The sequence below is a fragment of the Scyliorhinus torazame genome, chromosome 12 (assembly GCF_047496885.1).
Source record: "Scyliorhinus torazame isolate Kashiwa2021f chromosome 12, sScyTor2.1, whole genome shotgun sequence".
In the NCBI taxonomy this organism is placed as follows: domain Eukaryota; kingdom Metazoa; phylum Chordata; class Chondrichthyes; order Carcharhiniformes; family Scyliorhinidae; genus Scyliorhinus; species Scyliorhinus torazame.
Window position 1 is genome coordinate 15,953,193 of NC_092718.1, and position 15,449 is coordinate 15,968,641.

Sequence of the window (15,449 nt, forward strand, 5' to 3'; positions counted from 1 at the left end):
AATTGATTTGTCCTGCATCTGAGGGACTGTAGCCTTCTCCCTGAATGCATCCAACAATTAAACTGTGACAGGGGGTGATTCTCATTGTTCATGACACTCTTTACTTCCATCAAAATTCTTCAAGAGCAGATTTCGACAAAATTAATCATATATCCTTCCTGCCTGTTCCTGAACCCATGAATAATCTGCTTTTCTAAAACAACGATGCCAAGTGAAACATTCAAAAAGGATGGCATTCTCAACTACAGCCGTATGAAAGAGTTTCTTGATTGTAGGATCTACACAAAAGGATTTTAATTTTCTGAGATAGTATAACTCTGTATGTCCCTTAGCCACCCCCATCTGTACACGGTTGCCGCCAATTCAACTTATCATCCACTTTGATATCCAGATACTTGTAGTTAGTAATTATTTCAATATCCACCTTTATGAATCTCCACAGGAATAATATCACTAACTGGCCTTTTCCTAAAATCAATAACTAGCTCTTTTGTCGTGTTTTCATTTAGTTTAAGGGAATTGTTTTCACACCATGTTGCAAACTTCTCCACTGTGTTCCTGTAGTTTACTTTGTTATTATTGGTGAGACCCACAAGTACCGTATCACCAGCTTGCTTCAGGATCATTGTTGTTGTTGTACTCCGAATGACAGTAATTTATATGGAGGATAAAAAAACAAAGGTGAAAGTACACAACCCCAAGGAGATCCGTTACTCATTAGCATGGGCTACAAGTAAATCTCAAAGACTAACCTGTTGGGTCCTATTGTGAAGGAACTCACTGAACCAAAGTGGGAGAGTAGGAATTAAGATCAGGATGTTTCAATTTTTCAATAAACTTGAATGGCTGCATGGTATTAAAAGCTAAAAAGAGATCAACAAAGGTAGCACAAGCAGAATTGCTTCAACTATCCGTGTGTTTTGAAGCAGATGGACAAAGGTCAGAACAGCATCGTACATTGACTTATGAGATTGTTCGACAAACTGTAACTTTTTTATTCTTTCGTAGGATGTGGCAATCACTGGCAAGGCCACCATTTGTTGCCCATCCCTATTGGCCTCGAACTGAGTGGCTTGCTAGGCCAATTCAGAGTAAATCACATTGCTGTAGATCTGAAATCACATGTAGACCAGACTAGGAATGGATGGCAGATATCCTCCCCTAAAGGACATTAGTGAAGCAGATGGTTTTTACAACGATCAGTCTCATGCTTTCAATTCCAGATTTTGTTAATTAAATTTAAATTCCACCAGCTAACGTAGTAGGATTTGACCCCCCCCCCCAAACATATGTTTCAGATCAACTGATCAATATACGAAACAAGAGGATCTAAAAGACACTTTGACACAATACACTTGAAACACTTCATGATTATTGATATAAGTGGTCGGTAATCATTCTGCTCAGCTGTCCACGACTTGTTAGCAACTGGGGCAATGATTACTGATTTCAAACCAGGAACAGTATGCCTGTTGAACGATTTCTGAAAGACCAGAGAGAAAGGAACTGCCAACTGATGAGAGCACATTTAACAGTATTGAGTTTAAAATTAGTGCTGAACAACATCTTTGACCCTGAAAATCTACAATGTCATGTTAATTATGATAATAATTCCATAGATTTTTTTTTTTTAATTTAAAGCTTGTTTATTATATTTCTGCTTCTTAACCCCACATATTATCTTTATTTCATTGCCTGTAAAGATTGAAGGCTAATCGGTGATTTTTTTTAAACTGCCTGGTTTGCTGTCTGTGAGAGTTCGTAAATGTGATTAACTACTTAGCCTGCTTGGTGACATCACTATTGCTGAACACCAGAGATCCCCTTGAGCTGATGCCAGAATCAAAGTACTAACAGGAAGGGTGAAATGGATGCCACATAGATTGCTAGCTCTTTGTGGACAGCTGTCTTCAAGGTCAGCGACAAGCAACATCACTTTGCCACTGAGCGCAAAATATGGGGCTGTATCTTGCTTTCTTCAACATTAATTTTTTTAAATTGCTGTGGGTAAAGTGCAGCACTATTGCTGCCTGGATCTACCACATGCTGTTTCAGTTGTGATCATTCAACTGAATTGTATATTTCGAACATTTTTATATGATGCAAAGTATTGTCATATAACATTTAAAGAATATTTTTGTGTCAATTCTGTCTGTATATAAATTGTATGTTGTATAGATGCCTCGATGCAATTAGTTAACCTAACCCTCCCTGGGGAGATCGACCACGGTTCTAAACTTCAAGGGCAAAAGTAAATAGTTTATTCCAGTCATCTAATTCAACATGCATTGAATTCCAGATCTGAAGTTATTCTCCTGTTGTGTCCTTCCATTGGCTAACAATGTAAACGTTGACAGAGTGTCTCATATAATTGATAAGTCATCTTCAAGCAAAGAACTGTGATATCATTCTTACCCAGGACCTCAAGATTGCCACTCCAGGGCCTCTCATTGGTCTTTTGGGCAGGGATGACATCCACTAGATCATACAGATCAAAATAATTCAGATTTGCTTCATATGGTTAGCTGACCTTAGCTGGGGTAGCAATTACTTGGCCTCAGTAATTTGAAAGCAGAGAAACCGGGTTCAGTATCTGCTCCTGGTCTTGATGCAATGATTCTTGCGCACAATTAAAGACTGATTCAGGATTAGCAGTGTTTCCTTCAGATAGCCTGTTGTTTTTATCTAAGCTCTCACCTAAACAGCGACCACATAGTTCAAGTGCCAGAAAGCTACCACAGCTGTAGAAATATAGTAGAAAGTACTGAGTAACTTAATAATAAACCTTTTAATAATACCTCCCTTTGCTTAGGACATTGAAACCTATCACAAAATTAATAGTTTGGAGGTTTACTGGCCTGCAGTGACTGTGTAGCAAATACAGCAGAATTCGGCATCAGCAGCATCCCAGTCTGTCCCTTTTTAGAGGTATTAGTTGAGTGAAAATCTTGACGAGGAGAACTATTTGAATAGTATCTTGGGAACGTCAACATTTATTGTGAAATATTGAAATATCTGTTCTTCACTGGTGTATGATCCTAGGTTATATTTTGTAAACAGATGCATGGCTTGAACCCATAACCTTTTGATCTGGAGGTGCGAATATTAGCAACTGGGTCCAACTACCACTAGGGGAGTAGATTAGAAATATAGAAGAGGGACTTCCGGGTGCGGCGATGACCAGCTGAGTCGCACGTTTCGGCAGCTCCCGGTGTAACGGACTTTTGGGCTCTTACGGCAATTTTAACGGCTAAAAGTACTGTGCGGTGAACCAGAAGGGAATCCCCCCTGGATACGGATGGAAGAAGGAGAGGAAGGTGGCCGGATTGCGGTGGATCCTTTAGAGCAGCGGCAAGGAAGGCAAGCAAAAACCAAGATGGCGTCGGAAGGTGGCAGTTTAATATGGGGCCCTGAACAACACGAGTTTTTGAAACGCTGCGTGGAAGAACTCAAAAAGGAAATGAAGAAGGAGCTGTTGGCCCCGATATTACAGGCGATCGAAGGGCTAAAGGAGGAGCAAAAGACCCAGGAGCGGGAGCTTCGGGTCGTGAAGGCAAAGGCTGCCGAGAATGAGGATGACATACAGGGCCTGGTGGTGAAGACGGAGATGCACGAGGCACACCATAAACGATGTGTGGAAAGGCTGGAGGCGCTGGAGAACAACGCGAGGAAGAACAACCTAAGGATTCTTGGCCTTCCTGAAGGTGCGGAGGGAGCGGACGTCGGGGCATATGTGAGCACGATGCTGCACTCGTTAATGGGAGCGGAGGCCCCGGCGGGTCCGCTGGAGGTGGAGGGAGCATACCGAGTGATGGCGCGAGGACCGAGAGCAGGGGAAATTCCTAGAGCCATAGTGGTGAGATTCCTCCGTTTTAAGGACAGAGAGATGGTCCTTAGATGGGCAAAGAAAACCCGGAGCAGTAAGTGGGAGAACGCGGTGATCCGCGTATACCAAGACTGGAGTGCGGAGGTGGCGAGAAGGAGGGCGAGCTTTAATCGGGCCAAGGCGGTGCTTCACAAAAAGAAGATAAAATTCGGAATGCTGCAACCGGCAAGACTGTGGGTCACATATCAAGGGAGGCACCACTACTTTGAGACGGCGGATGAGGCGTGGACTTTTACCGTGGAAGAAAAATTGGAATGAGCGGGTTATTAAAAAAAAAGAACGTTTGAAACAAAGTGGTGGGGCGAGTATGGGGGGCGAAGAAGGGGGGAAAGAGGAGTTTTATGTTATTAATCCTGCGATGTGGTAACTTTTCTCTCTTCCACAGGAGGTGGTGGGTGGAGGAAAGGAGGTGGAAGAGATGGGGCGTTGGCCATTGGGGGCGGGGCCAAGGGGGAAGCGCGGGCTCGGTTCCCACGCTATGATAATCATGGCGGGAATAGGGAAGCAGGATGGAGGGGGCATCGCACGGTGCGAGCCGAGGTCACGGGGGGAAGCCGAGGTCGGCCAGAGTTTGCTGACTTCTGGGAGCAACATGGGGGGTGTAACTACGCTAGTGGGGGATCTAGCGGGGGGGGGGGGGGTGGGAGGGGGGAATTATTGGGCTGCTGCTGCTGGGGAGAGGGGGGAGCTGGTATGGGGTGGGATGGGCCGGGGGGCACCGCCTGGGGGGGACACAGCTGCGTGGAAACCGGGTGAGGAGCTGGAAAAAGGGGATGGCTAATCGACAAGGGGGGGGGGGGGGGGGGGTAAAAAGCCCCCCAACCCGGCTGATCATGTGGAACGTGAGAGGGCTGAACGGGCCGATAAAGAGGGCACGGGTACTCGCACACCTTAAGAAACTTAAGGCAGACGTGGTTATGTTACAGGAAACGCACTTGAAACTGATAGACCAGGTGAGACTACGCAAAGGTTGGGTGGGGCAGGTGCTCCATTCGGGGCTAGATGCGAAAAACAGGGGGGTGGCTATATTAGTGGGGAAGCGGGTAATGTTTGAGGCAAAGACTATAGTGGCGGATAGCGGGGGCAGATACGTGATGGTGAGTGGCAAACTACAGGGGGAGACGGTGGTTTTGGTAAACGTATATGCCCCGAACTGGGATGATGCCAATTTTATGAGGCGTATGCTAGGACGCATCCCGGACCTAGAGGTGGGAAAGTTGGTAATGGGGGGAGATTTCAATACGGTGTTGGAACCAGGGCTGGACAGGTCGAGGTCCAGGACTGGAAGGAGGCCGGCAGCAGCCAAGGTGCTTAAAGATTTTATGGAGCAGATGGGAGGAGTAGACCCGTGGAGATTTAGCAGACCTAGGAGTAAGGAGTTTTCGTTTTTCTCCTATGTCCACAAAGTCTATTCGCGAATAGACTTTTTTGTTTTGGGAAGGGCGTTGATCCCGAAGGTGAGGGGAACGGAGTATACGGCTATAGCCATTTCGGATCACGCTCCACATTGGGTGGACTTAGAGATAGGGGAGGAAACAGAAGGGCGCCCACCCTGGAGAATGGACATGGGACTAATGGCAGATGAGGGGGTGTGTCTAAGGGTGAGGGGGTGCATTGAAAAGTACTTGGAACTCAATGACAATGGGGAGGTCCAGGTGGGAGTGGTCTGGGAGGCGCTGAAGGCAGTGGTTAGAGGGGAGCTGATATCAATAAGGGCACATAAAGGAAAGCAGGAGAGTAGGGAACGGGAGCAGTTGCTGCAAGAACTTCTGAGGGTGGACAGGCAATATGCGGAGGCACCGGAGGAGGGACTGTACAGGGAAAGGCAAAGGCTACACGTAGAATTTGACTTGCTGACAACGGGTACTGCAGAGGCACAGTGGAGGAAGGCACAGGGTGTACAGTACGAATATGGGGAGAAGGCGAGCAGGTTGCTGGCACACCAATTGAGGAAAAGGGGAGCAGCGAGGGAAATAGGGGGAGTGAGGGATGAGGAAGGAGAGATGGAGCGGAGAGAGTGAATGGAGTGTTCAAGGCATTTTATAAAAAATTATACGAAGCTCAACCCCCGGATGGGAGGGAGAGAATGATGGGCTTTCTGGACCGGCTGGAATTTCCCAAGGTGGAGGAGCAGGAAAGGGTGGGACTGGGAGCACAGATTGAAATAGAGGAAGTAGTGAAAGGAATTAGGAGCATGCAGGCGGGGAAGGCTCCGGGACCGGATGGATTCCCAGTTGAATTTTACAGGAAATATGTGGACTTGCTCGCCCCGCTACCGATGAGGACCTTTAATGAGGCAAAGGAAAGGGGACAGCTGCCCCCGACTATGACTGAGGCAACGATATCGCTTCTCCTAAAGAAGGAAAAGGACCCGCTACAATGCGGGTCCTATAGACCTATTTCCCTCCTAAATGTAGATGCCAAGGTCCTGGCCAAGGTAATGGCAATGAGGATAGAGGATTGTGTCCCGAGGGTGGTCCATGAGGACCAAACTGGGTTTGTGAAGGGGAGACAGCTGAATACGAATATACGGAGGCTGCTAGGGGTAATGATGATGCCCCCACCAGAGGGGGAAGCGAAGTTAGTGGTGGCGATGGATGCCGAGAAAGCATTTGATAGAGTGGAGTGGGATTATTTGTGGGAGGTGCTGAGGAGATTTGGTTTTGGAGATGAGTATGTTGGATGGGTGCAGCTGTTGTATAGGGCCCCAGTGGCGAGTGTGATCACGAATGGACGGGGATCTGCATACTTTCGGCTCCATAGAGGGACAAGGCAGGGATGCCTCTGTCCCCATTACTGTTTGCACTGGCGATTGAGCCCCTGGCAATAGCATTGAGGGGTTCCAAGAAGTGGAGGGGAGTACTTAGAGGAGGAGAAGAACACCGGGTATCTCTGTATGCGGATGATTTGTTGTTATATGTAGCGGACCCGGCGGAGGGGATGCCAGAGATAATGCGGACACTTCGGGAGTTTGGAGAATTCTCAGGATATAAACTGAACATGGGGAAAAGTGAGTTGTTTGTGGTGCATCCAGGGGAGCAGAGCAGAGAAATAGAGGACTTTCCGCTGAGGAAGGTAACAAGGGACTTTCGTTACTTGGGGATCCAGATAGCCAAGAATTGGGGTACATTGCATAAGTTAAATTTAACGCAATTGGTGGAACAAATGGAGGAGGACTTCAAGAGATGGGACATGGTATCCCTGTCACTGGCAGGGAGGGTGCAGGCAGTTAAAATGGTAGTCCTCCCGAGATTCCTCTTTGTGTTTCAGTGCCTCCCGGTGGTGATCACGAAGGCTTTTTTCAAAAAAATCGAAAAGAGTATCATGAGTTTTGTGTGGGCCGGGAAGACCCCGAGAGTGAGGAAGGGATTCTTACAGCGTAGTAGGGATAGGGGGGGTCTGGCACTACCGAGCCTAAGTGAGTACTACTGGGCCGCCAATATCTCAATGGTGAGTAAGTGGATGGGGGAAGAGGAGGGAGCGGCGTGGAAGAGATTGGAGAGGGCGTCCTGTAGGGGGACTAGCCTACAAGCTATGGTGACGGCCCCATTGCCGTTCTCACCGAAGAAATACACCACAAGCCCGGTGGTGGTGGCGACTTTGAAAATTTGTGGACAGTGGAGACGGCATAGGGGAAAGACGGGAGCCTTGGTGGGGTCCCCGATAAGAAACAACCATAGGTTTGCCCCGGGGAGAATGGATGGGGATTTGGAATATGGCAAAGAGCAGGAGTAACGCAACTGAAAGATCTGTTTGTGGATGGGAAGTTCGCAAGTCTGGGAGCGCTGACCGAGAAATATGGGTTGCCCCAAGGGAATGCATTCCGGTATATGCAACTGAGGGCTTTTGCGAGGCAGCAGGTGAGGGAATTCCCGCAGCTCCCGACGCATGAGGTGCAGGACAGAGTAATCTCAAAGACATGGGTGGGGGACGGTAAGGTGTCAGATATATATAGGGAAATGAGGGACGAGGGGGAGATTATGGTAGATGAGCTGAAAGGGAAATGGGAAGAAGAGCTGGGGGAGGAGATTGAGGAGGGGCTGTGGGCGGATGCCCTAAGTAGGGTAAACTCATCGTCCTCGTGTGCCAGGCTAAGCCTGATTCAATTTAAGGTGTTACACAGGGCGCATATGACTGGAGCACGGCTCAGTAGATTTTTTGGGGTAGAGGATAGGTGTGCGAGATGCTCGAGAAGCCCAGCGAATCACACCTACATGTTCTGGTCATGTCCGGCACTACAGGGGTTCTGGGTGGGGGTGACAAAGGTGCTTTCGAAAGTAGTGGGGGTCCAGGTCGAACCAAGCTGGGGGTTGGCTATATTTGGGCTTGCACAAGAGCCGGGAGTGCAGGAGGCGAGAGAGGCCGATGTTTTGGCCTTGGCGTCCCTAGTAGCCCGGCGCAGGATACTGTTGATGTGGAAGGAAGCCAAGCCCCCGGGGGTGGAGACCTGGATAAATGACATGGCAGGGTTTATAAAGCTGGAACGGATTAAGTTCGTCCTAAGGGGATCGGCTCAAGGGTTCACCAGGCGGTGGCAACCGTTCGTCGAATACCTCACAGAAAGATAGAGGGAATGGAAAAGAAGAAGGCAGCAGCAGCAGCCCAGGGGGGAGGGGGGGGGGGGAGGAACCAGAAGGTGTCTCAGGGTTATTAATATATATGTATAATATGTATAGGTCGTTGCTATAAATAATTGTATATTGGATTGTTAAACCATATTTTTGGAGAGTGTTTATCTGAGACAAGGCAGTTGCCATTTAGTTTTCGTTTTTGTTATATATTATTTATTCTTTGTTTATAAAACAGGTCATTGTTATTTATACTGTTATATTATTGTGTAAAGGATACACAATGTACTGTGATGGTTGACCAAAAATTTTCAATAAAATATTCTTTAAAAAAAAGAAATATAGAAGAGGAAACACTTTAGAATTCCTTCCCTTCCTTAGCTTTTTAAAACACAACCTTGGTGATTTTAAAAAAATTTTTAAGAGTGCCCAACCTTTTTTAAAATTAAGGGGCAATTTAGCATGGACAATCCACCTACCCTGCACATCTTTGGCTTGTGGGGGTGAGACCCACGCAGGCACGAGGAGAATGTGCAAACTCCACGTGGACAGTGACCTGGGGCCGGGATTGAACTCTGGTCCTCAGCGCCATGGGGCAGCAGTGCTAGCCACTGCGCCACCGTGCCGCCTAGCCTTGGTGATTCTTAACCATTGCTTCTTGAGTTGCTTTATCTCTTCTATTATTTCAAGCTCGATGGTATCCTGCAAGATTGGCCTCAGATTTTTACTGTGGTTTCTCAATAAGAAAAATAATTCACAGCTTCTAATTTATGTAGAACTAATCCACCGTTGATTGCTGACAACTGCTGTAGCCTGTCATTTAATGTATAACATTGCAATAGTTCGTGAATTAGCATACGGTGACGTTTTGTTTTATTTTATTGCAGGTTATTCTCTTGGACATTACAGTCGAACTTCAAAAACAAATTATGTCAGAGCTAGAAATTCTATATAAGGTAATTTTCTAGCATCCGACGGCTAATTTTAGCTTTGTTTGACTTGTTTAAATTGTGAGACTCTTTCTTAAAGTTTCTTTGCTTTTGTTTTTCAAAAACATAGTGCGATTCAGCGTATATAATAGGATTTTATGGCGCGTTTTTTGTGGAAAACAGGATATCAATATGTACAGAATTCATGGATGGTGAGTTTGTAGGTAATTTTATACTTAAAATCTTTGCAAAGAACTAAATTGAACTGTTGTTTTTTTTGCCAATATGCTGGTCATCCAGAAATCTGGCTACTTCCATGATATGTTCCTTTCTGCTAGTATGTAAATCAAAACTGGAATAAATGAGTATTCTTGGCAGTTAAGAATGCTTTGGAGATGAAAAAAATCTAACCCCAGAGTCTGTATTGAGACATAAGGCAAAAAAGAAATTTAACTTTATCAGCAGTAACTTGTTACACTTAAATCCACAGTGGCCCTGCAGCTTATTATCAGTCAATATAGCTAGATTTGATGGCATTTGAACTATTAGCTGAAACCTGATTTAGATGGCAAATAGGCAACATTTCAATTTGGAGTGTAGCTTAGAGGATTTGTTGGCACCTTGATAGAATGTAATGTATTTGCAGTGGATTTAAAGCAGACAAGTTGGTTAGGGCTGTATGAATTTCTGTGCTCAGTATACAAGACAAAAAAGAGAACTATTGAATGCCAAGGAGTGTGAATTATGTTAATAAATGATCAGTATACGTCCACATATTGTCATACCAAATAAAAAACGGGTTAAAAAGCTAAATGATTTGACTTCATCCATTTTGTGTGTATTTTTCTTTTATTTATTCTTTCATGGGATGGGGGCACGGCTGGCATTCCTAATTGCCTTGAACTGAGTTGCTCGTTAGGCCAATTCAGAGGGCAGTTGAGAGTCAATCACATTGCTGTGGGTGTAAACCGGGTAAGGATGGTAGATTTTTGTGACAATCAAAGATAGTTTCATGGTCACCATTATTAAGACTAGCTTTCAATTCCAGATTTTTTATTAATTGAATTTAAATTAGAATCATAGAATTTACAGTGCAGAAGGATGCCATTCGGCCCATCGAGTCTGCACCAGCCTTTGGAAAGAGAACCCTACTGAAGCCCACGCCTCCACCCTATCCCTTTAACCCTGTAACCCCACCTAACCTTTTTGGACACGAATGGGCAATTTAGCATGACCAATCAACCTAACCCGCACATCTTTGGACTGTGGGAGGAAACCGGAGCACCCGGAGAAAACCCACGCACACACGGGGAGAACACGCAGACTCCGCACAGACAGTGACCCAAGCCGGGAAACGAACCTGGGACCCTGGAGCTGTGAAGCAACTGTGCTAATCACTGTGCTACCATGGTGCCCTAAATTCTACTGGCTGCTCTGGTGGGATTGGAACCTGTGTCCCCAGTGCATTATCCTGGGCCTCTGGATTAGTATATCTGTACCACCGTACATGTAATGCCAAAAGATGTTTTCTTTGAATTCTGTATTCAGTGCTTTTTACCATTTTGGGAAGATCTTTCCCCATTCTGAGGATATGGTTCCACAGGTATTGATCTTATCTGGGATGAAGTATGGTTCCACAGACACTGATCCATACTGAGAGTATGATTCCACACGCACTAACCCATGTTATGGATGTGGTTCCAGGCGGCATGGTGGAGCAGTGGTTAGCACTGCTGCCTCACAGCGCTGAGGTCCAGGGTTCGATCCCGCCCTCGGGTCACTGTCCGTGTGGTGCTTGCACATTCTCCCAGTGTGTGCGTGGGTCTCACCCCCACAACCCCCAAATGGTTGGGACCGAATGATGCTCGCGGGAGTAGGTCATAAACCTACTTACGACAGCGATCAGTGCTGGTCCACACAAACGTGTACCAGGCGGAACGGCACACTGGGGGGGTCTCCCGGGCCATCGGAGATGTCTGGGTGGTCAGTGTAAATGCAGGGTGGTCAGTGTAAGTGCAGGGTTGCCCCCTGGCCCTCCCCCGGGGACCTGGGTACTGCCCAGCTGGCACCTTGGTACTGCCACCCTGACACTGCCAAGGTGCCTGGATGACACTACCAAGCTTGGCAGGAGCACTGCCTGGCTGCCAGGGTGGCAATGCAAGCGTACTTGGGTGCTGGGGTAGCACTGCCAAGGGTCGGGGCGAGGGGGGCCATGCCCATGAAATGAGGGTGGAGGGGGGGTTTGAAGGGTGCGGGTGTGCAGGGCAGGTAAGTAAGCGCCTTTGGGAGGTTGGTGGTGATGATGGAGGGAGGGGGTGTTGTAAGGGGGCTGGGGGGGGGACCTGAAGAGGAAGGACCTCCAGGGACCCCACAGCGGGGTCCTCATTTAGGGGTGTGGGATAGTGTCCATGTGTGTGGGGGTGACATTGCCCATGTGACAAGCTCACTTCGAGATCGGGGAACCCTTTCAAAATGACGGCCTGATATCAATGAGTGGTAAAAAAAATAGTGTGGGCTAAACCGGTGAGAAACTCCCCAGGACCCAAAAAACTGACTGTGGCAGTGACTGTGCCGGCAGAGCTGGCAGGAAACTCCCTGAAAAACATGCCTTAAATTAACGTAGAATCTTTTTGGGAGTATCGCGTCCTTAGTCTGGTATGGTTCAATAGGTAATGACACTTATGAAGTAATATGATACTGTGTATAATATCACCTTCAAAAGCTGCTACTGTCACCGCAGGTTAAAAGTGTGCAGCCAGAAAGGGAATGGGTGACCACCAGGCAGTCACAAGTGAGGTAGCGCAAGAGTCCCTTGAGTCTATCCCGCTTGCTAATCCATTTTGGAAGCTGATGATAGCGATGGTGCCAGACCCAAGCCTGTGGCATGAGGGGCAGCTGAGCTTTCATAATCAGGGGATCAGACGGGCATTTTCTGTGGCAATAAACGTGACTCCAGGATGGTGGCTTGCCTCCCTGGTGTCAGGGTCAAGTATATCATGGAGCAGCTCCAGGACATCATTCAGAGGGAGGGTGATGAGCCAGAGATTGTGGTACACACTGGTGTCAATGACATAGATAGGAAGAAGGATGAGGACCTAAAAGCAGATTCCAGGGAGTTGGGAAGGAAATTAAAAAGCATGACCTCAAAGTCAGTAATCTCAGTTACTCCCAGTTCCAAGTGCAAGTGAGCATAGGAATAGGAGGACTGATCAATTAACTAGGTGCTTGGAAAAATGATGTAGCAGAAGGGCATAAGATTTCTGAGGCACTGGGACCGGTTCTGGGATAGGTGGGACCTGTACAAGGATGAGTTACATCTTAACAGGACTGGCTGGCACTAATATACTCACAGGGAAATTCGCTAGTGTTGTTGGGGTGGGTTTAAATAATAGGATAGTTGAGGGCGCGCTACCTGAATGCATGCAGCATTTGTAACAAAATAGATGACCTAAAGGCAAACATCGCTAGATGTGATCAAGACTGGGAACTGAATATTCAAAGATATTCAACGATTAGTAAGGACAGACAAGAAGGGAAAGGAGGCGGAGTTGCGCTGATAACAAGGGATGGGATCAGTGCAGTAGTAAGGGAGGATCTCAGACCGGAAGAACAATGTGTGGAATTTGTTTGGATGGAGCTAACAAACTGCAAAGGACACTAGGCTTTATTGGTTGAATAAAAGCAAATTACTGTGGATGCTGGAATCTGAAACAAAATCAGAAAAGACTGGGCAATCTCAGCAGGTCTGGCAATCTGTGGAGAGAGGACGGAGCTGCCATTTAGAGTCTGGATGACCCTATGTCAAAGCTGGAGAGAACCTGGAATAGGACGAGATTTATACTGTTGTGGAGGGGGTGTGGAGCAGTGGGGCTCGATAGAGGGTCAGTGATAGATGGAGATTGACAAAAATGTCGTGGCCAGAAAGACAATGCTAAGAAGTTCTGTCGCGATACGACGGACTTCTTACAGAAACTCCACACCCATGGACCAGTTGAACAAGGAACATTCCTCGTCACAATGGACGTCTCAGCACTCTACACCAGCATCCCCCATGACGACGGCATTGCTGCAACAGTGTATATTAAAAAAACCCTTAGTACTCAACACCAACAACTGCCAATCTCCAGACGCAATTCTGCAACTCATCCGCTTCATTCCGGATCACAGCGTCTTCACCTTCGACAACAAGTTCTTCATCAGACACACGGAACAGCCATGGGGTCCAAATTCGCACCTCAATATGCCAACATCTTCATGCACAAGTCTGAACAATACCTTCTCACCACACAGGACCTTCAACCGACGTTATACACCAGATACATCAATGACATTTTTTTCCTTTGGACCCACAGGGAAGAATCACTGAAACGACTACATGATGACATCAATAAGTTCCATCCCCCCATCAGACTCACCATGGACTACTCCCCAGAATCGGTTGCATTCTTGGACACACTCATCTCCATCAAGGATGGTCACCCCATCACTTCGCTTTACTGCAAGCCCACGGATAACCTCACGATGCTCCACTTCTCCAGCTTCCACCCTAAACACATGAAAGAAGCCATCCCCTATGGACAAGCCCTCCGTTTACACAGGATCTGCTCAGATGAGGAGGCGTGTAAACGACATCTACAGACGCTGAAAGATGTCCTCGTACGAATGGGTTATGGCGATCGACTCATCGATCGACAGTTCCAACGCGCTACAGCAAAAAACCGCACCAACCTCGTCAAAAGACAAACACGGGACACAACTGACAAGAGTTCCCTTAGCCGTCCAGTACTTCCCCGGAGCGGAAAAACTCCAACATCTTCTTCGCAGCCTTCAACACGTCACCGATGAAGACCATCTTATCAAGGTCATCCCCACACCCCCACTACTTGCCTTCAAACAACCGCGCAACGTCAAATAGATCATTGTTTGCAGCAAACTACCCAGCCTTTAGAACAGCGACCACGACACCACACAACCCTGCCATGGCAATCTCTGCAAGACGTGCCAGATCATCGACATGGGTACCACCATTACACGTGAGAACACCACCCACCAGGTACATGGTACATACTCGTGCGACTCGGCCAATGTTGTCTACCTCATATGCTGCAGGAAAGGATGTCCCGAAGCGTGGTACATTGACGAGACCATCCAGACGCTGCGACAATGGACGAACGGACATCGCGCGACAATCGCTAGGCAGGAATGTTCCCTTCCAGTCGGGGAACACTTCAGCAGTCAAGGACATCAGCTTCTGATCTTCGGGTAAGCGTTCTCCAAGGCGGCCTTCAGGACGCGCGACGATGCAGAATCGCCAAGCAGAAACTTATAGCCAAGTTCCGCACACTTAAGTAAGGCCTCAACCGGGACCTTGGATTCATGTTGCATTACATTCACCCCCCATCATCTGGCCTGGGCATGCAAAATCCTACCTACTGTCCTGGCTTTGAGACAATTCACACCTCTTTAACATGTGATTATCCCTCACTCCAGTTGCTCGTCTGGACCTGTAAAGACTTAATTACCTGCAAAGACTCGCATTCAAAGTATCTCTTGCATCATTGACTTTGTCTATATATATATATATATTGTTTCTGGAACCCACCTCTTCATTGACCTGAGGAAGGAGCTGTGCTCCGAAAGCTAGTGATTCGAAACAAACCTCGGCACGGGCTTGGAGGGCCGAAGGGCCTGTTCCTGTGCTGTACATTTCTTTGTTCTTTGTCTAAACCTGTTAGACTTTAACCTGGTGTTGTAAGACTTCTAAGAAGGCTAAGAAGGGTGCTGAGAGTGGCACACTAAGAGATCAGACTGTGTTAATGACAGAACAAAGGTAAGCAGTGTGTAAAAGCCAACTAGAAATAGATGGCTCAAGTGGGGTGGGGAGGGGAGCGGGGACAATGATGAGGGAAAAATGGATCGATGGAAGAAATTAAAATGAATTGATAGAATTAAAAATGGGTTAAGCTGGAGGCGAGAGTTCACAGTGTGAACTTATTGAACTTCTGTCCGGAAGGCTGTAATATGCCTAATCGGAAGATGAGGTGTAGTTCCTCCAGTTTGCGCTGG

The 15,449-nt window shown here is 47.1% G+C and overlaps 1 protein-coding gene across 18 annotated transcripts in view; it reads left to right on the forward strand.

The window, feature by feature from the left end:
• The window catches only part of map2k5 (mitogen-activated protein kinase kinase 5), a 426,928-nt gene that overhangs the window by 211,545 nt on the left and 199,934 nt on the right, over nucleotides 1-15,449 (forward strand). For all 18 annotated transcript variants that reach the window (XR_011933854.1, XM_072470457.1, XM_072470459.1 and 15 more), the window contains 2 exons: nucleotides 9,342-9,410; nucleotides 9,514-9,595. Coding sequence is in view for 17 of the 18 variants with exons in the window: in XM_072470457.1 (XP_072326558.1) it covers nucleotides 9,342-9,410; nucleotides 9,514-9,595 (151 nt within the window). In the remaining variant the exon portion in view is untranslated. The remainder of the gene's footprint in view (nucleotides 1-9,341; nucleotides 9,411-9,513; nucleotides 9,596-15,449) is intronic.